General features: G+C 50.3%; 1 protein-coding gene across 3 annotated transcripts; it reads left to right on the top strand.

Moving 5' to 3' along the window:
* Positions 1–2563: 2563 nt before the first annotated feature.
* THRA (thyroid hormone receptor alpha) lies at positions 2564–25224 on the top strand. Of its 3 annotated transcripts, none has more exons than XM_027873084.1 (8): positions 2564–2593; positions 17491–17552; positions 18032–18132; positions 18530–18677; positions 21407–21612; positions 22274–22420; positions 23490–23748; positions 24373–25224. In XM_027873084.1, the coding sequence occupies exons 2-8, from the start codon at positions 17546–17548 to the stop codon at positions 24621–24623; spliced, it is 1119 nt and encodes a 372-aa protein (XP_027728885.1). In that variant the 5' UTR covers positions 2564–2593; positions 17491–17545; the 3' UTR covers positions 24624–25224. The 3 variants fall into 3 exon arrangements, with proteins under 3 accessions (XP_027728885.1, XP_027728884.1, XP_027728886.1); XM_027873083.1 differs by lacking the exon at positions 2564–2593 and adding an exon at positions 14910–15254; XM_027873085.1 differs by lacking the exon at positions 2564–2593 and adding an exon at positions 17236–17352.
* Positions 25225–26156: the final 932 nt, after the last annotated feature.

The raw sequence follows: 26156 nt of genomic DNA, 5'->3' as shown, positions 1-26156 counted from the left end.
ATGGTTTAGGGATAGAAGAGGTTAGGCTGGGCTGGGTGCCCCAGTGTTGGGTTGACTCTAAGCAGCTGGCATGGTACCATCTCTCAGGGAAGCATGCCAGTCATTTACTGCCCTTGTCCCTGTCCCCTAGCCTGGACTGACTGAGTGCCAAGAGAAAGGGCCTGGACTAAGGTTGGGGGAAGGGAAGAAGAAGGTTAGGAAAGACAGCACTAATTTGCTTTGGGGTGGGGGTGCTTCAGCTTCCTCCAGATCTTCCATTAGATGTGCACAGTAGATGGATTACAATTACTTCCCTTCTCAGGACTCAAGTCTCTTGGGGCCAAGTAGCCTCTTCCTGTCCCATTGTCCAATATCTCCAGGCCTATGGTATTTAGGTCAAAGGGAGATTGAAGAGGTGGTGAGGGGCACATGGAATGAGGTAGTGGCAGCTTCTCTTTTCCCTTCATCTCCCTTCTCCCCTCATTCTACACAGATCCAGGTCACTGCGCATGCCTAGCTCCTCCCCTACACCTCTGTCCCCACCAAAGCTCCTGTGTGTCAAGGGGAGAACTTGGTGTAGGACTCTTAGTATGAGGGTGGTCTACTTGACTTCTGAGCTCTGTACCCCCTGCCTTCAGCCTTACTGGCTGTCCTACCTCCAGGGAATGTGGTCACTGGCACTTGCCTATCTAGGTATTGATTCCTATGCTGCATTCTACATGCACTGTAATCCTGTAATTTGCTCTACCACCCTCACAACTTTATATACTCTACATTGCAACTCGATGCTGTAACCTTTACCCAATAACTTGACATTATATGGTGAAATCCCTCCCATCATCACCGTGAGAGGCAGTGCATCGAAAAAGAAAAAGCTGTAGATAGATTTGTCATCAGAAGACCTCAGTTTAAGATCCTGACTCTCTGTGTTATCTCAGAGAAGTCACTTGAACTCTCTGGGCCTCAATTTCCTCATCAGTAAAATGAAGGTGTGAGTCCGGAGTAATTTCTACAAAGGGTTGTACTGGATGATCTCAGAGACCATCTCTAGCTCCAAAACTGTGATGTTATGATCACTGCATTCCATAGTCTGAAGACTGTCTCCTCTCCATCCTCCTGATCCCATGAGAGATCTGGAGAGCAAAACTTCAGGGAAGACAAGCCCCTAAGAAAGTTCCACTGTGACAGAATTACTTCTAGAGAGGAGAGGTTGGGGCAATCTGATCCATCCAGGCTTTTGTTGGTCAGACAAATTTTCCAAATGTAAATTAGGTGATCAACCAAACTGCACCCCCACCTCCCCATGACAAGGGAGCAGGGAAAAAGGGGCCCCACCCTGGGGAGCCGTGGGAAGCCAATGGCCTCCGCTGGTAAAACTGGGCTAATGACAGCAGGGGAACCGGCAGGGCCAGAGTGGGGGGCTGGGGTAATTAGAGCTCTGCTCGACCTGGAAGATCCCAAGATGAAAAAGGTTTTGGCGTCACTGGGTTGGTTTTATGTCCATGAATGCAGCTGTATGTGTATGAATGGGAAGGTGTGTGGGATGGGGGTAGAGAGGGGCTGGCACATCTGAGAAGTCTCTTTTTTGGATGACTCCTACAATTTACATATACCCAAAAGGGTTCTGAGTTCCAGGTTCTGGATTCGGGTTCTGTTCTCCAGCCCGTTTAAAAAAAAATCAAATTCTCTCAGCATCACGGTGAGACATAAGAGCAGGACAAGAGAGATATATGTATGTATCTCAGAGGTACATAGTCCTTTCTAGGTCTCTTCCTTTAGAATATGAGCTCCTCGAGGGCAGGGACTGCGTTTTTGCCTTTCTTTACATCCCCAGCACCAAGCACAGAGCCTGGCTCATAGTAATCCCTGAATAAATACTTGTGGAGTGACTGACTGCATCCTCCCGCCTGGGAAGTAGAGGATCTTAAGAAAAATGTCTGGTAACAAGAAGTGGCCTACAGGATTACGGAGCCTAGTGAAAGGAGGAGGGCTCAGAGTAGGATAGAGAGAAACGTCGGGTGGAATGGAGTGTCAAAGAGTAAAGGAACGAGAACCGAGAGATTCACTGGGGGCCGATCCGCCGGGGATGGGCATTTGTGAGTGAGACAGCCTGGGATAGGATGGGACGAGGGGGGACGCGACAGATGCATGAATGGACAGAGTGCAGAGTGCAATCAAAGTCAGAGTAACATGAAGAAGGTGAGAGGTGGTAGGGGGCGGAGCGGGGCCGGGCGGAGTAGAGTCGACCTGGCCGGGATGGCCGGGGCTGGGAGGGGACGGGGAGGCCTCCGGGCTGCGAGGCTCGGCCTGCAGGGAGCAGCAGTGAGCCAGGCCCGGGCGGCGCGGAGCCTGGAGCCCGAGCCCGAGCCCGAGCCCGAGCCCGAGCCCGAGCGGAGCGGGGCGGGGGAGGGAGGAGCTAGCACGGCCGCCGCCTCTGCCGGAGGAGCCGCGGGGCCGCCACACTTGCCCCCCTCCCCCTCTCTCACTCGCACTCACACCCGGGGACAGGAGGCGGGCGGCCCCGGCCCCACCGGTCCCCCATGGCCACCCCCGGGCCCCGGCGCTGAGCCACCCGCCACCCCTCCCCACGCACAGCCCAGCCCGCCACGCCGAGGTAAGGGGGAGGGGGAGGGGGTATTAATATGCAAATACATTGCGATTGATTATGCAAAGCCACGGGACGCTTGCTTGCTAAGGTCCTAGCCCCGACTGGGGGCGTCCCGGGGGACCCTCTGCCTGCACCACCAGCCCCTGGGTGACACTGTCAGCTCTGGGGTGCTTGCAACTTATCAACTCCCCGGAGTAAATGGAGGACTTGGGCGGGCGGGGGAGGGGGACGGGACAGTTGCAGCGGGTTGGTGACCAGGAGGGGGGCGGTGGTGTTGCAGGGGCAGATGGCGCCCGGGCCTCGCCCCCCACCCCTCGCCGCCGCCCCACGGGTCCCCGCCTCTCTCGGTCCGGTCTGCTACGCATTGTCGGATCCGCGGCCCCGGCTGCCAGGCGGCCCCTGTTCCCCCGCCAGTCGCCGCCGCCGCGGTTTGTTTACGGTACGGGCGGCCTGTTTTTCCCCCTACCCTCCGCCCTCCCGACTGCGGGGGCCGAGCTGCTTTTGCAAAGCTTCCTCAGGCGGAGGGGTGGGGGGGTGTTGCAGCTTACCCGGGTCGCGAGAAGCTCCCCAACCCCTTCACACGCCTCCCCAGATCGGGGCTGCATGGCCCTCCAGTTGCAACCATTCCCAGCTGCAAAAACGCGGCTTGGGGGATGAAAAAAAAAGGAGTTGGTAGGAGAACTCCGGGGTCCCCGGGAAGCACCGGGAGAGTTGCATGCTTTGGGCCACTTGGGGAAGTGCGAGAGAAATAGGGAGGGAGGTAAGGGGTTTGCAACGTGTCTCTCAAGCCCCTGGCAGATGGGGTTTCCCCCTCTTCTGGATGGCAAAAGGCCTAAGGGGTGGCAGGGTCAGAGTTTGAAGGGAGGGTAAAGTAGGAGGAGCAAGGCACGGTTGGTAGTACTCTGGGAGCCCTCTGACCTGGCAGAAGCTCTCTGACGCGAGGAGAAAGGGGGTTGTTGTCCGGGAGGTGGAGGGTAGGGGGGAGAGGCTGTGAAAGCCAGACTCGTTGGGATAGGCACAGACACATAGGGACGCAGGGAGTCAAGGACAGGAGGGTGATAGACACACCCACACTGGGCCAGGAAGACCGAACACTCGTGAGCAAGTGCACACGCTGAGATGGACACACCCACAGGGGGACCCAAGGACAGGGAGACAGACACGGACACATACCCACACACAGACTCCTATACACACACACTACTATACATAGTCCCAGATGCATTCACAACCAACAAACAAATACTGTATTTATGGAGCACCTAGTGTCTAGGCACCACTGTGCTGCTCTTCATTGAAAGACATACCAAGAATAGATAGATTCTTGCCCTCATGGAGTTCAATCAATCAATCAATATTTATTAATCCGCTACTATGTGCCAGGCACTAAGCTAATCCAAAAAGAGGCAAAAGACAGGCCTTCCCCTCAAGGAGTTTACATTCTAATTAGAGAAAGAAGACTGCCACAAAAAATAAAAGCTCAGACAAATGCACATATGTAGTAATATGCATGCTCTCCTACTCCAAGGGTTCTTAACCCGTGAGCCATAATCTTGTTTTTTAAATTTTTTTATTTTTTAGATAATTATTTCAATATAATTGGTTTCTTTGTATAATCTTGCCATATTTAAAAACATTTTTTGAAGGGTTTATAATCTTCACCAGGCAGACAAAGGGGTCCATGACACCGAAAAAGGTTAAGAATGCCTGTGTATTTAGACTGTAAATCCCTTGAGGGCAAGGATAGTATGTATCTTGTACCTGTTTGTATCCAACAGCATTTAGCCCAGTGTTTTCCATGTAATAGCTGCTCTGTATTTGTTGATTAAATGATAGAGTAACAAATTTACTGTGTCACACATGCAGGCATTCTCGGAGGCAAATGCACACATTCTTTCTCTATCTCTCATGCTTCTTCCTGTGTCTCCCTCCTCTAAGGCGTGGACTGTTTTAAAGGAGATTAGAAAGAGAAATTTGCGTGAGAGAAGGGAGGTAAGGGGTTTCTGAGGACTGAGACAATGGCCCCAGACAATAACCCTGCCTAAGCTGCCTTGATTACTGGGGGCAGCAAGGTTGTCTTTAGGGGAACCAGGCTTAACTCTCTGCCTCCCACTTTCCTACCCTAAAAGTGACTTGGGGAAGTCATTTGCTTGAATCTTTCCTCCTTTCCCCGAAGCCCTCCCCATAACCTCAACTAGACATCTTTCTGTTATCCTTTTCAGTCCCACCTTCTGCCCCACTCTGTTCAAACTGCTGTATTTGCGTGTGTTTTTGTCCCCTTATCTGTTTATCTCTCTGTCTGGTGTCTTTCTCTTTGACTCCCTATCTTTATTTCTTTATTCCTGTCACTTTCTTTTGTGTGTCTCCCAGTCTCTGTATCTCTGTCAGCATTATGATCTTCTCCCCTAGAGCTGGGGACTGGCTAGGACATCCTTCATATTTCTCTGGTTGCTAATAGTGAGCTTTTCCCTGCTGCCTCCCCAGGGGTCAGCAGGAGGTTGGGGTGGGGGTGGGGGGTGGAAGGGGCTCTGCTGGCTTCTCAGGACATCCTGGATTTCCTTACCAAGAGAAAAGCACAGCTGTGGCCACCAGGGTTTCAGGGATGGGGGTGGGGAAGGGTGCTTCCTATGGTTCTGTTCAAGCAGGCCTCTCTACCTGGCTAAGCTAAGCCTAAACACAGGGCCAAAATAAGGGTAGCTCTAGGGAACTAGTGGGATTTCCTAATACCAATGAGGATTCCTACCTTTTTGGCTTCCCAGGGCTCCCTGTCCAATTCTAAAGCTTAGGAGGTAACAGTATTGGTGTTTCCTATGCCCCACCCCATCCTAAGATCTATGGGAATTAGCACTCTGGGGAAAGGGTTAGGAACTAGGCCATTGACACTGGAGTATCACTCCCTCTGGAGCCTATTCCAGGCACTTAAATTTCTTATTTTGTGGAGACTGACCCTGAACTTGCCTTGGGGGGCCAGATTCAAGGACTAACCCTGATTTCTCTTTCTCTCTCTCTGTCTCTCTCTCTCTCTCTCTCTCTCTCTCTCTCTCTCTCTGTCTCTCTCTCTCTCTCTCTCTCTCTCTCTCCCCCTACTTATGATTTCTCCCTCATCCCCAGCTTTGCCACTTTCCCTCAAAATCCACTCTACTTTATACCCCCTGTATACTTTGCCACCAACATATCTCTGAGGATATCCTTCTCTTTCATGGATATAGAGACATTGAAGGCCCATAGTAATGCCATAGTGCCTGTGGCACTGACCCAGAGTGGTTTATGATAGAAATGCCTAGTCCTCCCCCTCCAAAGCTCTTAGGGGACTTGGTGAAGTGAAGGGGAAAAGGAAGGAGGAGAATCCTGGAGCCTGATTTGGCTGGCCCCTCCCCTTGTTCTTCCTTTCCTGTCCCTCTGATGTCACTGTGTGATGGTTGAGATAGACACCTGGGTAGCTCGCTCCACTTGGCCAGGGCTTCCCTCATTGCCTGGCTTACCTGGAGGAGGTGGCATAGGGTCATTGATCAAAGTGATACTGATTCCACATCACTCAGCCTGTGTTTCTCGATAAAGAGCAAAACTGAGTCCTGGTCAGGGATAGAACTAGCTGAGGAAAGGGAGCATGAGCCTGGCTCTCATGGGGAGGGGGCTGGAGGAGCTGGGAAAAGTTGGATGAAGGAAAGGAGAGAGTGAGGTTGAGTCAGGCTTCCCTCTGGAACATCCCTGAATGGAGGAAATCTGGATAGGTTTGTTCTGCAGATTTCCTGACTCAGAGACCCCTCCCCTACAGAGGTGGGGGCTTGGGGGTGGGGAAGGCAAACAAGTTTTGCAACCTGGAGACTTGTGGAGAAGAGTTTCTGGCTTGGGGATAAGTCCATCTGGATACCCTCTTTCCTTCACTCCCCCCCCCCACTCCCTAGAAAAAACTCAAGGGACTTCGGAGTGGGGATTCCCCATCCCTGGGTTGTTGATGGGTGGGCAGGTGGGGCTGGGTTAATTATTGACATCTCTGTCTGTGGCTTTATTTGTCCAGTTCTTTTGTACTTTTGGGGTTGGAAGTTGGGTCAAGGGGCAGGTTCCCACTGCTACCCAACTTGACATCAAGAGCATAGTTGGGGAAGGGTATGTTTTTGTTGAAGATTTATCTTCTCCCAAAGCTGAGGAAATCCCCCTGAACCCAGGAATGCCATTGGAACAGTTGGGAAACAATGGTACCAAGTAGGTGAGGGGGAACCCATCAGGTGGAGCATGAAGGTTTGGGACTCAAACTGTCCATCTAGCTAGGTGACATCTCCTTCTCCCCAGTCCCTTTCTGTTGCCATGGTGATGATGTACCACCTCCCCTCCCCCTACTCCTGCCCCTGTTATCAAGCTGCTAGCTCTACCCACTCCAGGTGAGGCATGGGACAGTTGGAGAAGCTGGGAAGGGCTGCCACCTCACGCTGGAGTGGAAACAGGAACTCTAGAGAGAGATACAAGGTTTACATCTTACTTCTTAGAGCTGGCAGTCTGTTTGGAGGTGGAAATTGGGAAAGCATTGATAGAGACCCATGCCCTGGATAGTATTGGCCATTTGCAGTGCTCCTGGACTTGGTTCTTTTAAATGCCTGCAGCCTTACAATGCTAAGGCAGGAGGTGAAGAGCTGATCTCTCCCTGGCAGGAAGACTGGACATGCCCAACGTCAAGTGTGCTGCCTTCCACCTTCTTGACTGGGAGGGGCTTAGGTGCCAGGCAGCTCCAAGGGCAAAGGGGATAGATTTGAAGCCAATAATTAACCTGGCCAAAAAGCACAGGTGTTTCCCCAAATGTACTCCATTGTTGCCCCTGAAGGCAGGGTGGGTGGGGAAAAAAAGACTTTTTTTCTTTTTTTTTGGAGGCAGGGAAGTGGAGTGGACCGAGTCTAGATAGAAGAAGTGTGGCCTGAGGCATATTAGTCTTGGGGCTGGGGAGAAAGACTGAAAGCCCAGTAAGTGAAGGGTTAATACCTGCTACTTTAACTGGCCTCACCTCCAGGAATGGAAGAGGACAGTATGATTAGGGCCAATCCCACTGCCCACCCTATTCTCAGTACTCCCCTATTGAAGGTGTTCTCAGTGCTGCTCTGTACCTCAGTTTCTCTTTAGAAGAGAGAATGCTCATAAGGGAAAGGGAGTTGGAGAGCCACAGAACTAAGTAATATTGTGCTCGGGGATGTGGTAGGAGATTTTCTGATCTCAGGCTAGCTGCTGCAGTTTGGGGTGGGGTTGGGGGGGGTGGGCAGCACCATCCCTGCCCTTTCCTGCTAGTCTTTGGTTGGAAGCCCAAAAGCCTGAGCCTCTGGCAGCTGCCTGCTTTTATGTATAAGCATGTGTGTACATGTGTGTGTTCTTGTAGTTGTGCATATGTGTGAGCCCAGGGAAGAAGGGGGCTGGCATGGAAAGGCTGTACTGGAATGGGGGAGCCGTGTGCAGAGTGTTGTGTGGGCCTCACGCATGCGGGGTGGGTGTGCATGTCTGCACGTTTCTCTGTGTGTGCGCGCGCCCTTGGTGCTCAGCTGCACTCACTCTGTCTCTGTCTCTCACTCAGCTTTTCCCTTTTTCCTATTTGCCTCTGAATCTGCTTGCTTCTGTGTATGTGGGCTTTGGGGCTCCACCCCACTGTGGAGTAGGAAAGGAAGACTGCCTTGTTCCCTTGTTCTCCCCTTCCTAGATTGAAGATGCCATCCTTCTTTCATCCCCCTCCCTTATAGCCCAGAGCTCTTTCGTGTGTGTGTTTGTTTGTGCTTGCCCTCCCCTAGGGTGAGAACTGGGAGGTTGTGGTGGGGAACCCCTGTGCCCAAGGGGACTCCCTGCTTCCCCTGCTGTGCCTTCTGTGGTGAGAGCCCCAGTCTCTTGACATTCATACCTCCAGTTTTCAGCTGCCCTGAGTTGGGGCTCCAGTTACTCTGGCTGTTGGTTGAGCTGCTGGGGGAAAGAGGGAGGGAGAGAAGAATATGCCAGGTTGAGAAAGGGGATTCACCCACCTCTGGCTTTCCAACCATTTTAATCTTCCTCTTCCTTCCCAGAGGGGACTTGGGGGGGGAGGGGTTGGGAGAATGCCTGCTGTCCTGGCTGTTGGGAGGGCAAACCAGAAGGGGATAAGTCTAGGGCTAGTGAAGTGGGGGGGGGGGGGGGAAGAGCCATTGGAGGTTGGGGGTATGGTTATTGGCTCGGCTACCCAATGCTTAGCAATGGAGGATGAGTGGGGAATGACCCTTGGGTACTATCACCCACTTACCTCCATGCCAGATATGAGACTGACTGGGTTTGTCCCAGGGGTGGGGAGAAGGAAAGCCCAGCAGGTGGGTGAGGCTGGGCTTGGGAGGGGAGAAGGAGGCATAGTCCTTTGATGCTAGCTAGCACTGGGCATAGTGCCGAAGTCAGTGGCTGCTGTTTATGTCTCTATGTCTCTATGTCTCTGTCCTGGGGTGGGGGGAGGAGAGGAATTTCCTGTTGTATTCCTTAGCAGAGGAGGGGGCTTCTTTGTTAAGAAATAAACACACTTCTCTCCCTCCTCTTCCTCTTTTCTGACCTCTGGGTTCCACCTGGTCCCTTCTCTGACCCTACCCCCCCCACCTTGTGGTCCAGCATACTGTTTTATGGGAAAAGGGAGAGAAGCAGGGTATCAGCTGGGAAAAGGAAAGTGTTTTCTAATGGGTCAGCCAAGAGAATCCTGCCTACTTCTCTCTTGCCTTTGTCCCCCAGCCATCCAAAGCTGTGCAGTAGAATGCACTCTTTTTTAAAAATATTACTCTTAGGAGGTGGTGGTTTTCTCTTTGTGTCTCCCTCTCCCCTGGCAGAATGAGAACTGGGGAGGGGGGGGTTTGCTTGGAGTACTATCCTCTCCTTGTCAGAAGACTGAATGAATGGTCGATGAACTCTAAGTTAGCTCTGGGGAAGGACGTGAGCCTAGGCTCCAGCCCCAGGGAGATGTCTGCCTTCTGGAGAAGCAATAGCAGTGAGGGGGGCTTTGCAGAATACTTAAGGCTCTCTGTGTCAGCCTGTGCCATCCTGTGGCTGAGAGTGTGTGTGTGTCAGTGTTTGCCTCTATGTACTTCTGTTGTGTATTTTCTTCTTATGGGTCTGTTTTCTCTTATGGTAGTATTCATGGATGTCTCAGAGTGAGCATGGACGGGTCCCTTTTTGTGTATGGACCCTGGTTTTCATGCATGTGCCTGTCTTTCTACTGGTGCCTACATCCATGTGTATCTTCACACTCCTCTTGCCCTGGTATAGGGGGATGGAGGGGCCCTCAAAGGGAATTCCTCCACCCCCACTCTAGCAGCAGACTGAGGGGTGAGGGGGAGGGAGGTGTGAATGTACCCACGACACTATTAATAACCCACATGCCAGGCCACCACGCACCAGCTGTCACCGTGGAAACCACTCCTCCTTCCTTCTCTCCCCTATCTTTGACAGGGTGGGACTTAGGACAGAATGCCCCTCACCCCCACTCTCTTTGTCTCCCTTTCTTTTCCCTCTCTTATTTCTGATTGCCTCTTCCTTTCTGTCACCTCCTTCTCTTTGTGTCTGTCCCTTTTTCCCATCTATGTTTCCTCTATTTTTATCTTTCTCTCCCTGTCTCCTTCCCTCTGTACTTATATCCCTCCCTCTCTTCTCATCTCCCTCACTCTTTCCCCATCTCTCTTACCCTATCTCCCTTTCTTCTTCTCCCCCTATCTCCCTCTCTCTCCCCATCTCCCTTCTTCTTTTCCTCTCTCCCTCCCTCTCTCCCCAGCTCCTACTCTCTCTAACTCACTCACTCTTACCCCCTCTCCCTGTCTCTTCTCCCCCCATCTTCTTCCCTCTCTCCCCATCCTCCTCTTTCCCCTCTTCCTTCTTTCTTTTTCTCCTTTCTTGTTTTTCCATCTTCCTCTCCCTTCCCTCCCCCCCCCACCATTTTCCCTGTCTTTCTTCTTCCTACTATCCCTCCTTTCTCTTTATATGTTCCCCTCTGTGTCTCTGTTTCCATATCTGGCAGGTGTGGGGGGAGGGGGGCTGGGCTTTCTCTCCTGTGCAGTGTGGACAAAGTTCAGGGGCCGGGGTTGGGTGGGGCAGTGAGCCAAGAACAGACAGACACCAGAGAGGTAGGAGGGGGGTGTGTGGGTGTATGGATATGGTGAAGGAGTTGGGGTGGAAGTAGAGTTGAGGTTTAGATTCTGAGGAAAGGGGTAGAGGTGAGAATATATACATTCTCTCCTAGTTTAGGGAGCTCCCCAGTGGCATGGAGACTGCCCACCCCTAAGTTGGCTTGTGTATTAGGATCAGACTGCAGGACAACATGGAAATGGGGGCCTGTTGGCAGGAGAAGGTTGGCACAGTGCCCATGGATGCCGCATTGGCCTCATGTGTCCCCCCCTCCCCCCATTACTAAAGCACTCAGACTTAATGAAATGCTTCCTTCTCCATGGGCACAGTGCCCACATTGCCACCCCCAACAGCTCTATAAGGGGAGGGGTGAAGAGTGATGTCAACTGACAGGTGGGCCCTTGCTGTCTCTCAGTCTGTCATTCTAGTTGTTATGGGTTGAGAGTGAAAAGCCCAAAGTGTTTTTCTTCCCCTTTCAGGAAGAAGCTTTGAGCATTAAACTCAATATACTGGGGGAGGGGAAAGGGGAGAGAAGAGAAGCCACTTTTCAGGCTGGGTACTGAATCTCCATTTCCCCTTGGTTGGAGCTCTACACCCCCCCCCACCACACCACACCACCACATATAGGCATAAATGTGAACCTATGCAGAGATCCAGTAGGGTTGGGAGTCCTGGGAATGGGATGAGAAGGGCAGCAGTCCCTGTCTGGATGTTTCCTCTCCTCTGCTTTACCATTATTTTGCTTAAGAAATTTAGGTATGGCCTTGAAGGAGGGAAAATGTCCCTCCCTCCTAACTCCCCCAACAACAACAATAAAAACTAAAACATAGAAGGTAGAGACATTGTCACATAGTGAGTAGATGGCCAGAGTCAGGAAGACCTGGGTTCAAATCCTAGCTCTAAATTTAAGCTGAGTGACTATGGGTAAATTCCTTAACCTCTCTGATCCTATTTCCCCATCATTAAAATGAGGAAAATTTCTACTTCACAGAGTTGTTGTGAGGGCTGAGATGTCATGGTCCCCTATGCAAAGATTTTTACAAAATTTAAAGCACTGTATAAATATTGGCTATTATTGTTATTATCCTTACCCACTTGATGCTGGGATCTGGTATGGATACCCAACCTGTAGGCAAGACACCTCTTTTCCCTGGCAAGGGAGGCTGAGATAGACAAGGCTTATGAATGACCGGAAGGACCACATGTTCATAACACCTTGGGCATCAGTCCGCTCTGTATAGGTGTCCTTCCCCTCAGGGGCATGAGTGTCAACACTGTGTCAATTTTAAGTCGGGTCCTGGGTGGGACTGTGCATTAAGTATGGTAGCTACTTTGACATCATGCCCAGGCCTGTGCTGTCTGGGAATAGTAAGGGGTCAAGGAGCTGTGGCCATCCATTTGGAGTCTAGATTAGGAGAACAGGGATTTGAAGAAGGGGTTGCCAAAGCTAGTAGGTGCTGACACCACCACCCTGGTCTTGATGAACAACGCCACAAACTGTCCTCCTAAGCCTAGGACTGTGGCCTGTTTCTGGGCCCAGTGCACAGGGCTGTCCCTCTCATCATGCCCACTCCTGTACAGGCCCTCTTCCTTTCCCCAGGGGTGCTCAGGCCTCCTGCTGGTGAGTGGATTTTTCCAGCTTCTGTAAACAAGTGGTGGCAGTGTGCCAGGCAGGCAGGAGACAGGCGGGGGCAGTGCCCGCAGCCAGGGTGTGCCAAGCACCAAGGCATGGCCTGAAGGGAGACAGGGAGACACACAGAGACAGAGACACCAAAGAGACTGAGCACAGCATCAAGACAGAAAGAGGGCCAGAAAGATATAGATACCAAATACTCTCAGTGTCCAGCCCCCTTCTACTCCACCATCCCCATCCCACTCCTAGCCTAGGGAGCAGCCCCCCCCCCCCCCCCCCCCCCCCCCCCCCCGTGCTACAGGGAGTAGGAGGCCACAGTGCTCAACCTTCAACCCACCCCTTTCTCCCCACCCCCACCCCTTAGGGCTGGCTGCACCATTATAAATTTATAACAGGAATTTCTCCAGCAGCCAAGAAAAACTTGACCTACTTTCCTGATGGCTCCCAGCCTGAGACTCCCCGCCTGGCCCCCCAGTCCCCTATTGGGCCCCTCAGTCTCCTGCCAACCCTACGCCCCAAAGATATCTATAGCAGAACGGGCAACCCCTCTGTTCCATCCCCTTCCAGCTGTGAATCTAGATCCAGGGACCCTGCTTCTGTGTTCCAGGCCTCTTGCCCCATGCCCTGACTCTTTTTGTTATCTTTCCCCCCAGTCTCTTATCAGCTTCCCAGGGGTAGGGCTTGGGGGCCCAAGGGCGAGGTCTATGGTGCAGAAGCCACATAACCTTCTGCCCTCTCTCCTCTCCACACACATAACTATGAATTCACATACCAGCATCTCACGTGCACACGTGCACACCCCAGCCCACAATCTCTAGTCTTGTACCTGTGCTATGACATCAGGGTGACTGAAAAGGTGGATGGTCCAGGACAGCCTTGCCCCTGTCCCCTTTCCCCTAGCCCCTCTGGGGAGCAGGATCATGACTCAGCCCCACTAGCTTGAGTACAGGTGTAGGTACAGGTAAGGTGGAAATTAGCCACAGCAGCAGTCTGTGGGATGAGGGGGCTCCTGAGTCATTGAATAAGAGCCATCTCTTAGTAGGTTGACAGAAGGGGGAGTGGGGAACATAAGTATGGAAAACTGGCTACATTTCCTTATCTGTGAACACATTGTATCTCTTCTGTGGAAGGTAAGCTCCTTCAGGGTAGGGACTGTCTTACTTCAGCATTTGTATTTAACAATAATAATCATAGGAGCCAGCATAAGATTTGCAAATCACTTTACACATTATCTCATTTAATCCTCACTGCAACTCTATGGAGTAGATGATTGTATTTTTTTAGGTTGTATCATTGATCCCCATTTCACAGATGGGGAAACAAAGGCAGAAAGAAGGGAAGGGACTTAGGATCATATTTAAATATGTGCTACTTAGGTAAGTACTTAAGATTCAAACTCAGGTCTTCCTGACTCCAACTTTGGTGCTCTATCCTCTTCATGAGTGGTGTCACTCAAATGGCTATAAGGACCCCTTCAGGCAGCATGTTGACATAGAAAACCACACATTAGCATCATCTCTGTTCTGTTGGATTTTTATTGATTTTTGTTAAATGTTTCCCAGTTACATTTTAATCTGGTTCTGGCCCCACTGAGGAGTGATGGCAGCATGGGGGCTGTGCCTGGAGCACTTGATACGTCTGCTCCACACACCTAGATGCCTCTGGCACCCATGGCTCCTTTTCTATTTAAATTTGACACCACTGATGTAAAAGAGAGAGCGCCAGAGATGGAGTCAGGAAGACCTGAATGTGAATTTTCTCTTAAGCACTTACTTAAATACTACATCTTTAAAATGAGGATAGATAAGATAACCTACCTCATAGAATGCGAGAAAGTCTCACTTCCCTAACAGTGTACATAGCAGTTTGATTGATCATGGGCAGAGAGCTTTTCCCTTCTGTCCACATCTCCTCCTTGTTCTCCTTCTCCTCATCATCATAATCTAGCATTTATATCTTGCCAAGTGCTTTAAATATTGTCTCATTTGATTCTCATAACAACCCTTGAAGACAGATGCAATTATTTTCCTCATTTTACAGATGAGGAAACTGAAGCAGGCAGCGGTTAAGTGACTTGCCCAGGGTCACACAGCTAGGAAGTAGCTGGGGCTAGATTTGAATTCAGGTCTTCCTGACACCAAGTCGAGCCGTCTACCTCCTTCTCCACCTGGCTCTCCCTTGGAGTTCCACTTGTTTCTGGTGGCATTAATAGAAAATGCCAAAGTTGATGTTTGACTTGTCATCTTGCCCCTCTTTGCTTATGCTGTGTCCTGTCCTTTAGGAGCTTTGCTGAATGTTTAGGGAGATTGGGCTGGAGATAGAGTAGTTGTCCCACTTCTGGTGGTGTCAGACCGCCTTCACTCTGAGCCTGATTGGGGGGGGGGATGGGTGGTGGAGGAGGCGGGAACACTTTAAATTCCTAGATCTCCCCTCATCTTCACAGCATCAGCTCTCCTTTCGCACCAGCCATCAGTCTCACAATGGGCTTCAGGGAGCCTTACTGTTAATCTGGAATAAACCCCCACCCCACCTCCACCCCCGTGGGCACCTGTCTCAATCCTTGCTCTCTCTTCTTTCCTCAGGGCCCTCAGGACAAGACTCTACGGCTGCTCCCCCCTCCCCCCAACTCAGGACTCCCCCAAGAGCCAGCTTATCCCCCCAGCCCTTCTACCACACTACTCCCTGGCCGCCCCCCTGCCACCCGCCCCCGTGAGGCGTGGGGCATGGCATGGAAGGCCAAACGCTGAGGCCAGGCACCATGGGCGCTGTACCTTAGAGCCCGGGTGGTGGGGGGGGAGGCTCGTGGTTCTGCCTGCAGGAGGTTGCTGTGCCTACTTCAGTCTGTTGGAGTGCTGGGGGAGGGGGGCAATCCTGGATGGAATTGCAGTGAATGGAACAGAAGCCAAGCAAACTGGATTGTGGGTCTGACCCAGAGGAGAACAGGTAATGAGCATGATAGGCCTGCAGCCCCAATCCCCAGAGGTGGGCATCATCTTGCTGAATTAATGATGTAAGATTTAAGCGTATTCACTTTATCACTAGTTCATAGATTTAGAGATAGATGGAATTGTCAAGTTTAATCCCCCTCATTTTACAAATGAAAAAACCAAGGCTCAGAAAAGTTGTGACTTGTCTACAGTCCCAAGTGTAGAGTGGCAGAGCTGAGATCTGAACCCAGGTCCACTGATTTAGGATGCAGAACTTTTCCCACATGGCATGTTTCTCTGAGGGTAACTATGGCAGCAGTATGGCTGGCTGACCACTATTCCCCAGACAGCCCTGTGTTTTTTCTTGGAGGAGATATGCTTACCTCCCAATTCCCTACTAGAGCAGGTAGTAAGGTTCTGGCAGGAGGTGATTGTATGCAGCAGAGAGGTTGGGGGAGGGGAGGTTGTTGAGCAGGTGGGCATGTAATGTTTCCACGGTACATGTGCCTATGGACAGATGGTCACTGCACATACATGTTTAGAGCATGTTGGATCCCCGTGAGCTCTTCTTTGTTCATGTAAGGGGAAGGGGAAAAGGAATCTCTTGGGGTTTCTCCCAGGGAGTAGGGGTATATACCCATCCCCTAAGGTTCTGTGTATACCTATGCAGAGGTAGCCATTTGTGCACCTATGTGTGGAGGAGGGAATGCTGTTTTTGCTCCGTGTGAGAAGAATTTAGGGGAGAGGCAGAGGGTGTCATTGCCCACCCTGATTGTCTCCATGTGGCACAGCGCCCTGTCCCAATTGGCATGGGGCCTAGAGTGCTGGGTACAGCCTGTGCTCGTGGCTGGGGAGGGGGGAGAGGGTGCTCTGGGGAGCGGTGTGGCTGTTGCCAAGGAGATGGGAGCTACGCCAAGAGGCTTCAAGCCCAGCCTGGCTCAGCAAACTGGTGAGGGGGGATAGGGCCACAACAGGGTCCCAAGGGAAGAGGAAGAGGTGGGTGAAGCCTGAGAATCCTAGCCTGGGTAGGAGTGGGTTTCCTGGGAATCTGTGGAAGCTTCCTGTCCCTAATCCCAGTGGGGCTGTGGGGAGGTAGACTGCCTCCTCTCCATGTCTCTCCTTCTGGGCATTTCTTACATCGACTGTATCCTGATGACACTTGGCCATGGGTGCCTAAGGGTTGTCATCCGTGGTTCTTCTAGGGCCGAATCAGGATCGTGCTAAACGTTCTGTGAAGCATACCTATGTCACCTTATTTGTCTGGAAATGGTGGGGACTTACTAGACACAGTCCATGCTAGAGGACTTCTCATCCTCTCAGCATGCTCTCTACCCACACTGCTTTAGGTATTCCTCTGCTGTCACTGCCCCCCCCCCCCAATCTTTTCGCCACCTTGTGGCCATTCCTGGAATTGCCTGTATCCAGATATTCCAAGTCAGGTATTTTCAGGGAAATGAGTGAGGCTTGCTTGCCCTCATCTAACAACACCCAATCCAGAAGAAAGTCTCACCCTCTAGCCATTTAGGAACCAGACACTGAGAGACTGGCTAATTTCAGTTAGGGATACATAAAGCATATCTGTGTTTGAAATTACCACTATATAAAGAGGGATAGGGAATAAGCAATCCACCACTGGGGGTAGGGGGAGTAAGGAAGTTATACAACATCGGTATGCATATAGAGGATTATATAAAGTGTGTGTGTTGGGGATTATGCAATATGTGTGCATATACTAAGGGTTATATAATATGTGTATCTCCTGGAGGCTGTGGAACTTGCATGTTCATTCTAAAAGTTGCTTAGGATGTTTCTGCATGTCAATATGCAAATGCCCTGGAAATTATGCATCATACATGTGCATGGATCTAAGCTTGTGTAATCTGCTAGTATGTTCATCCTGAGTCATGTAACCCATGGGCATGTACTAAAGGTTATGTGAATGTGCTTTTACTAGGAGTTTGTAGAATGTGCAGGTTCCAGGGCTTGTCACCCAGACATGTATATAAGTAATGGGACTCTGGAACTTGCCTGCTGCCTGACCAAACTCCTTATCTACCAGCCCTGAACTTCTCAGATAGCAGGACCCTTCCCAGCCCTGTCAGCTGACCTTGGAGGTTGGTGGGGCTCAATACAATATGGGGAGGTAGTTGGGACTGGAGATGTGGGGCCAGTTGCCTCCCTCCAGTGAGTAGGGTTTCTGCCAAAGACCATCTAGAAGAAAGTTCATGTGGCTTCCCCCATTCCTTAACCAGGTCACTGGATGGCAAGCGGAAAAGAAAGACCAGCCAATGTTCCCTGAAAACCAGCATGTCAGGTGAGATGGACTGTCTATATCCCTTCCTACCCCCTTTGTCTCCCCTAAGCCATTCCGGGCTAATTCTGGTGGCTGGGCAGCTGTCAACTCCTGTGCCCTGCGAGAAGGGTTATAGCTCTTTACTGAGCTCCTAAAGGAAATTAGAGCGTCTAGGGGCCATATTCTTGACCTTTGAGGTTTGAGTCAGGGAGGACAATTGTTTGCCTTTTAACATACATCCCACTTGATCCTGGGTTGGAAAGATTATGAGACTGACTCAGTGTCACATTTTTAATGTTATCTTGACATTATGTATGCCATAGCATGTCCTCACCCCATACAACCATTCCTATGTGAACTGGATAAAAGGAATAGCCCAGAAGTGGGGGTGGGAAATGGGATCAGGCTGACAAGGAAATGCTGAGATATGGAGAGGGATCTTTGCCTTGAGGCTCTTCCTGACCCCTAAAGCTATGTCTCCTTGCCTCCCTGTCCTGTAGGGTACATCCCTAGTTACCTGGACAAAGATGAGCAGTGTGTCGTGTGTGGAGACAAGGCCACAGGTTATCATTACCGATGCATCACTTGTGAAGGCTGCAAGGTACAGATCCCCACACTGCTCCCTCCTCCATTTGGCCTCACACTGCCCCCCAGCCCTCCCACTAGCCTCTGTTATCTTCTTCCATCTTTGCTAGGTGTCCATTATAAGACCTCTTATCCTCATCTTCCTCTCCATTATCCCCAACTACTTTCACCATATCCAGACCTATCTCCCCCCCAGTTGCTGACCTTTCAAACCTGTCCAATTGTATCCTCCTAAGTAGAGAGTCCATGAGCTATAAAAGCCCATAGAATTCTCTATGACCCCATCCCTGTAGGCTTTGGTGAGGTGTCCTCTTTAATCTATCTCTTCCTTTCAGGCTTTTTGGTTCAAATGTCTGGTGGGTTGGAGGGGCAGGAATCTAGAAGCTGGTCCTTTATCTGCACCCATCTCCTAGGGCTTCTTCCGACGCACGATTCAGAAAAATCTTCACCCCACTTATTCCTGCAAATATGATGGCTGTTGCATCATTGACAAGATCACCCGAAACCAGTGCCAGCTGTGTCGCTTTAAGAAATGCATCTCCGTGGGCATGGCCATGGATTGTAAGAGCATGGAATTGGGGGAAGCATGGTCAGGGCAGAAAGAAGTGACCCAGGGTCAAAGTACTTGTCTTCTAGGATCTCAGTTCCCTAGCCCCACATCCCAGCCCATCCTTGCCATGACTCCTCATCCAGTTGATTGAACAAGCATGTTTTATTATTAAATGTCTTTGTATATTGTAGGTACTGAACTAGGGCCTGGGGTTATGAAGATAAAAACTCATATCACAGAGCATTTTAAAGTTTAAAGCACTTTCCTCACAACAACCCTGAGAAGCTCATAGCCCACCATTTTTCTTATTTTCTTCATCTGTGAAGAGACTGAGGCTCTGAGAGGTTTAATGAATTGCTCTTGGTCCCCTAGCTATTGAGTGACTAGAGTGGGATTTGAACCTAGGTCTCGTGACTCCAAGGCCAGTGCTTTCTGGCAAACTGCCTCTCAAAATAGATATGACACAGATCCTGCTCTCAAGGGGCTTATGATCTGATGGAGGGAAGGACTGAGATACTGAATGAGATAAGCATAGGGCCTATGCCTGTGATTTCACTGGTATACTCAACTCCTGGGTGAGCAAATGCCCTTAGCTGATGTAGGGTGTCACCTTCTCTGCAACTAACAGTCTTAAGAGAGTTGCTTAGGGCACTGCGAGGTTGCCTTATGAAGTCACATGGTCAGTATATATCAGAGGTGAGACTTGAACTCAGGCTTTCCTTACTCTAAAAAGTCAGCTTGATAGCCACTGTGCCATGCTGCCTTACAGGAGATGGGAACTCACATTTATATGATGTTTTAAATTTTGCAAAAGACTTTATTTATATCCTTTGAGCCTTACTAATGACCCTGCGATGTAGTTGCTCTGATTATCTCCATTTTGCAGAAGAGGAAACTGAGGCTGAGTGACTTGTACAGGATAAATGCAACAGAGACATACAAGTCAAGTGCTGGGGGGAATTTGAAACATTCACCTTTGTTCCCTTCCCAGTATCTCTTTCTTCACCCAAAGTCCACTGAAGTGACTCCCTCAGAAAAAGATGGACAGTGTCTAGGGACACTTTTTTTTTTTTGGTGAAGCAATTGGGGTTAAGTGACTTGCCCAGGGTCACATAGCTAGTGTCTGTGTCAAATGTCTGAGGCCGGATTTGACTAGGAACACTCTTAAGACCCTACTGCCACCTCCTCACCCTTAAAAAAAAGTTATCCCTAGGCACAGGCCCCACTGCCTCTTCTCCCTTCCAAAGTATAAAGGCCACAGATGATGGAGCCTTAGGGAGAAGTGGTCCTCCTCTCTCTCTAAAGCCACACCCACTGGTTACCAAAAAGGATATCCCATTCCTGACTGGGAAATGGGAGAGGCTTCCAACAACTGGCCACTAGGGCTCTTTAGCTATTTTCCATTGGTTGAAAGAATGAGTTAAGGGATGGCCTAATAAAAAAACAAACAAACAACTGATCAAGGCTCAAGGCCCAGAACCTTTCCTAAAGACCTTTGTCACTTTAAGCAAAGCTTTCTAGGTCTCAGTTTTCCATTCTATAATATGGGGAAAGTTATCACAGAATCTAGAGATAAAAGGGACCTTGGCAGCCACTTATTCCAACCCATACTGGGAAGAAATCCACACCATGATATAATACAGTATGCTGGGAGGATAACATAAGAGACTGGTCAGGGAACAGAATTAATAGCTTGTTTGTGATGGGGTAGGATTTATAAAGCTCCTTACCAATAACAACCCTGTAGAGGAGGTATCACGTGTATTTATTATCCCCATTTTACAGATAAAGAAACTGAGGCCCAGAGAAGTTACATGATTTACCCCATGGTCATTCATACAACATGATTCAGCGAACAATGATTAAAAGCCCACAAGGTCTAAGATAAAGAGGCAGTATAGTGAAGTAGATGAAAGGCTAGCCTCAGTCAGGAAGTCCTGGGTTCAAGTCCTGCCTCTGACACACTGGCTAGTTCTGTGACCCTAGGCTAGTCATTTAACCTCTTAATGCCTCAAGCAATTCTCTTTATAAAGACTCTAAGTTTATAGGTTGGCAGATCAAGTGCCAATCTTCATGAGGACATAGAGTTGAATAGCTAGCATCTCTCTAGTGGTTTAAGACTGGCAAAGCTCTTTACATAGATTATCCTGTCTGATCCCACAACTACCTTGTGAGGTAGGTTGGTGTATTACTCTCCCCATTTACAGATGAGGAAACTGAGACAGAAGGTAAGTGACTTGCCCAGGATGATACAACCAGGAAGTGTCTGAGACAGGATTTGAAATCAGTAGTCCTGACTCCAAGTCCAACACTGCATCATCCGCTGTGCCACCCAGCCTTGAATTTCCTACCAGTAGTTCCCTATGGTCTAGTCTGAAAAACTGTGTAAGATGCTGTGCCAAGCACTGGAATATAAAAATGAAAACAGTCTCTGCTCTCAAGGGTCTTATATTCTACTGGTTATAGAGGGGGGGCAGAGATACAATATATACATAAAGAAATACGAAGTAATTTCAAAAGGCAATGAGGAATAACAACCACTGTGTGGTGGGTCCTGAGTTGGGCTCTGAAAGAAGCCAGAGATTCCAAGAGGCAGAGGCAAGGAGGGAAGGCATTCAGGGCATCTGTACCCAGCTAACAAGTGTTTGCTAAGATTCAAACTCAGGTTGCCTGACTTTCTTCTGTGACTGGACGTGACAGTGCAGGACAGATGGGAGGGACTGTCATTATCCTACTACAGTGGTCCTGGATGATTCAAAGCGGGTGGCAAAGCGAAAGCTGATCGAGGAGAACCGGGAGCGGCGGCGCAAGGAAGAGATGATCCGCTCGTTGCAGCAGCGGCCGGAGCCCAGCCCTGAGGAATGGGATCTTATTCATCTGGTTACAGAGGCCCACCGAAGCACCAATGCCCAGGGAAGCCATTGGAAGCAGAAACGGAAATTCTTGGTAAGGGGGAGGGGAAATCAAACCAGGGACAGAGAAGGATGGACAGAGGATGCATGGGTGCTGAGTGGCCATTAAGAGGAGAAATGCTGGCATTTTCTAGAAAGTCCTCCCTGATTAATACTCAGTCATCACAAGGAGTAGGAGAGTAAGGAGATGGGAGGGTATGGATTGTGATCAGGCTGAAAACTTCCTGAGGTCAGGGCTTGAGTCTCCCCTTGAACTTAGACCAGGAATTCCCTTGTTGTAAGGGCTGAGTCTTCCCCATCAGACTGGAAGGTATCCCTGGAAATAGGGATGGCAGATTTTCTCTCATTGATTGATTGATTGGGAGTTCCATGAGTACTACAGCCTGTCTTTCTTCTTTATCCTCCCCACCACAGGACTCTGTCCACTGTCAGGGTGGGGATAGGCTGAATGAAGTCCCAAGTGAATGGGCATCAGGGGGAAGAGAGACACAATATCAGGACAGGAAGCTGGCATCAGGCTGCCAGATTTCTGTGCTCTGCCTTTGGTACTCCTGTGAAGGAGGAGGAAGGTGGGTACCTGAGTGCCAGCCTCCTCCTTCCTGCGTTGCCCTGGAGCTCCCCCTGGTGGGCAGTGTCCTATAGTAAGGGGTTAAATGGGGTCCTTGGCCCTACCTGACCCCTGACCCTTCCTCTAGCCAGAGGACATTGGCCAGTCACCCATGGCCTCAATGCCAGATGGGGACAAGGTGGACCTGGAGGCCTTCAGTGAGTTTACCAAGATCATCACCCCGGCCATCACCCGTGTGGTGGACTTTGCCAAAAAACTGCCCATGTTTTCTGAGGTGGGTATCAGGAAGGAGAGGGGTATGGGACTCGGGGAGGCAGTTTGGTACAGGAGGGAAACCTGGGACTATTCTCAAAATTGCCCCATCTGAGAATGTTTATCTGAGAAGCCCCAAAGCCATCTCATTTCATCCATTCATCACCTACCACTGGGAACATTAGGTTTCAGGAGAGAGTTGCCGCTGATTTCTTCCCTCTCTTTCCCTCACTTCTACATTGTTGTGCTGACTGAAATTTGGAGAAAGAGACAGTGCTACTTACCCTAACACACCTCCCCCTGCCCCTCCTCCTAGTAGCTGGAAATTTCTTCCATAGTTTAATCAAATAATAACTGATAATTATGTATAGCTTTCAGATTTATGAAGTGCTCTACATACATTATCTCATTTAATCCTGATAACCCAATGGGATAGGTATGGTAGGTATTATGAGTTCCATTTTACAGATTAAAAAAACTGAGAGGGGCAGCTAGGTGGCGCAGTGGATAGAGCATTGGCCCTGGATTCAGGAGGACCTGAGTTTAAATCCAACCTCAGACACATAACACTAGCTGTGTGACCCTGGGCAAGTCACTTAACCCCATTGCCTATCCCAAAAAAAACAAAAACAAAAAAGCAAACAAACAGAGATTCAGTGAGATTAAGCTAATAAGTGTTGGAACCTGATACCAAGTCCAGCACCATTTCCATTACCCCAGGAGTTTTCAGCCTTTCTGTGGTCATGGACACCCTTTGGCAATCTGATGAAGCCTGTGGACCTCTTCTCAGTCTGTTCATGTATGCATAAAATAAAATGATAGGATTACAAAGGAAACTGACTCTATTGAAATATAGTTCCCAAAATATTTTTAAAAACCAATTCTTGGACTCCTAGATTAAGATCTCCTGCATTATCTTTTTGCTACCTTTTTCCTATCTGCTGTTGTAGCAACTAATTCAGCTTTAGGGGGATCCTTGGGCTCCAGCCCTGGTGAGGGGGAGGTGTGAAGGTATGGGTGGAGGTGGAGGAGATCTAGGGACCAGAGAAGGAGGGATTGACTTTCCTGCCTCTTCACCCCATTTCCGTCAGCTGCCTTGTGAAGACCAGATCATTTTACTGAAGGGCTGCTGCATGGAGATCATGTCTCTGCGGGCTGCCGTACGCTATGACCCTGAGAGTGAGACCTTAACGCTGAGTGGGGAGATGGCGGTCAAACGGGAGCAGCTGAAGAATGGTGGCCTGGGGGTGGTCTCTGATGCCATCTTCGACCTGGGCAAGTCACTCTCTGCCTTCAACCTGGATGACACGGAAGTGGCTCTGCTTCAGGCTGTGCTGCTCATGTCTTCAGGTACCAGTTGTGAAACCCTTGGGAAGAGGCTTTGGGACTGCTGGTTTCCTTCTTTCTGCTCCTTCTGATGTGTCTGTCTCCTTCAGCCTCTCTCTGTTCTCTCTGTTCCTCCTCTCTGTCTCTCTTCCTGCCCCTAGCCCCTCAAGCTCTCCCCTAAATGGTCTTCAGTCTCTTTGTCTTTTCCTCATTTTCTCTCTCTTCTCTTCAGTCTCTCCTCCACCTTCCTCTGTCTCTTAGCCTCTTCCTCTCCCGTAGTTTTTCCCCTATCCCCGTCTCCCTACTGTTCCTCAGTATTTCTCCCAGCTCTCAGTCCCTTAGTCTGTCCCATGACTTTCTCTGTTCCTCAGTGTCTTTCCCAGGCCTCTCTGTCTCTCAGTCTCCCATTGGTCCCTCAGTTTCTCTGCCTAGTTCTCAGTCCCTCAGTTTCTCCCCCAGCCCTTAGTCTCTTAGCTCCATTCCTGTTCTGTGTCTATCAGAGTCCTTCCTCTGTCATCCTAGTATTCTTTCCCTAGCCCTTCCCCTCAGGGGGCCTTTGCTGGCATCTCCCTCCCCTTGGGATCCTCTGGCTTTTCCCCAGTTGTCCAGGCAAGCAGTCATTCCTTGCCTCTCTTCTCTCCAATACAGACCGCTCGGGCCTGCTGTGTGTGGACAAGATTGAGAAGTGCCAGGAGGCTTACCTGCTGGCTTTCGAGCACTATATCAACTACCGAAAACACAACATTCCCCACTTCTGGCCCAAGCTGCTGATGAAGGTGACTGACCTCCGGATGATTGGGGCCTGCCATGCCAGCCGGTTCCTGCACATGAAAGTCGAGTGCCCCACTGAACTCTTTCCCCCACTTTTCCTCGAGGTCTTCGAGGATCAGGAAGTTTAAACCCCCAATGCTGGGAAATGAGGAGGGGCGGGGCCTGTGGAGCTGCAGGGGGTGCAGCAGGAGAAGGGGCAGGGCTAAGGGATACCACCCTACATCCCTCTTCTGTCTTTCCTTCTATATATTTTTGCCTCCCACACACAGCCTAGCCAAGATCACTCCTCAGAGAACTCCTTCCTGCCCTGGGATCAGGCAAAACAAACAAACAAACAAAAGAAAAACCAACTCAAGAAATTGAAAAAGGACAATGCCAGTGGGAAGGGGAGTCCTCTGGCAATTTTCAGGAGCCCCACCCCCCAGGGCAAGGGGAAGATGGGGAGAAGAGATGGGACAAGGAGCCATTTGAACTGTAGGGGAAGGATGGAGGGTTGTGGGGGGAGCTGCCCTCAACCCCTCCTCCCACCCAAAAAGCCTCCCCCTCTCCCTCTTATTCCTTAACCCAGGTCCTGGACTAGGGCCCCTCTTTTCATGCTCAGATACCTGGGTTGCACAGAGAAGCCTCAGCATTGGCTCCTCCTTGGGAGGTTAAAAGTTATAGTCACTCTAACTGCACTTTGGAAGCGAGAGGGTAAAAGAAAGAAAAGTGGAGAAAAAAATAGAGAAAGAGAGAAAAAGACAAAAAAAAGAGACAGAGAGATGATGATATTAAATTATTAACTGAGACCGGCTGGGGAGAGGACCTGGGGTGGGGAGATAGGACAAGACTTACCCACCCCAATGCACTTTGACAGCCGCCCGCCCCCCCTAAAAAAAAAGTGAGACCCACCACCACCACCACCTCCTGGGTGGGGCTGCCAATCAGAGTTAAAGCAACAGTCCTGGCCACCTCCATTTCCCTCCCCTCCCCACTTGCCTTGCCCCCTTGGCACACACACCTTTGTACCCTCTGCTCGCCACTTGTGCCCGCTAATTCTGAGCTCCATCTACCTCTCACACTGGATGCCAGCCAGTACCCCCATATGGCTCCCTGTTAAAATGCCCACCATCCCAGAGACTTTCCTCCCCTAAACGGTGCCTGCCCCAGGCAGGCACCAGGCCACCTTGGCATCCACACCAGGAAAGACTATGGTCCCAGCTCTCCAACCTCCTCCCCATATCCTGCAGAGTTAGTTACAATCAAGAGGCTGTATTGGAGGGGATTCTTGAGTCTGGGTGTCTCCCCAACTCTTTACTCCTAGGCCACCCTTCTCCAAGATTCCAGTCCCCTCCCCACACATGATGCACTAACCCCATCCCTTCTTTTATCCTTGTGTCCTCCATTCCTGGCCGTACCCTGATGTCTCAGAAGGTACCATAATGGTGGTAGTAGCTAGGGGAATGGGGGGGGGGGGCTAGGGAAATGGCACTTAGTTTTTGTTTTGGACATGGAGGGTTTTGAGGGGATATTCATTTTTGTCTCTGAAACTCTTTGGCCCCATCTGCCACCGTCCTCCATCGCCCCACCAGGGATTCCCTGCTCCTTTAAACTAATTCAGGAACTCCAGCCTGAGCTGTGCCCCTACCCTCACCCCAGGAAAAGGAAAACCAGGGGAGGCG

This window comes from Vombatus ursinus, unplaced genomic scaffold (assembly GCF_900497805.2).
Source record: "Vombatus ursinus unplaced genomic scaffold, bare-nosed wombat genome assembly UNPS02014801.1, whole genome shotgun sequence".
NCBI lineage: Eukaryota > Metazoa > Chordata > Mammalia > Diprotodontia > Vombatidae > Vombatus > Vombatus ursinus.
This window is presented reverse-complemented; position numbering and strand designations above follow the sequence as displayed.

Excerpts from the sequence above, each read along its gene's own strand:
- THRA (XM_027873083.1), top strand. The coding sequence starts at position 15,202 with ATGGAACAGAAGCCAAGCAAACTGGATTGTGGGTCTGACCCAGAGGAG. Across the intron at positions 21,613-22,273 it reads AGCAGAAACGGAAATTCTTG|CCAGAGGACATTGGCCAGTC; the intron begins GTAAGGGGGAGG and ends CCCTTCCTCTAG. Across the intron at positions 22,421-23,489 it reads AACTGCCCATGTTTTCTGAG|CTGCCTTGTGAAGACCAGAT; the intron begins GTGGGTATCAGG and ends CATTTCCGTCAG.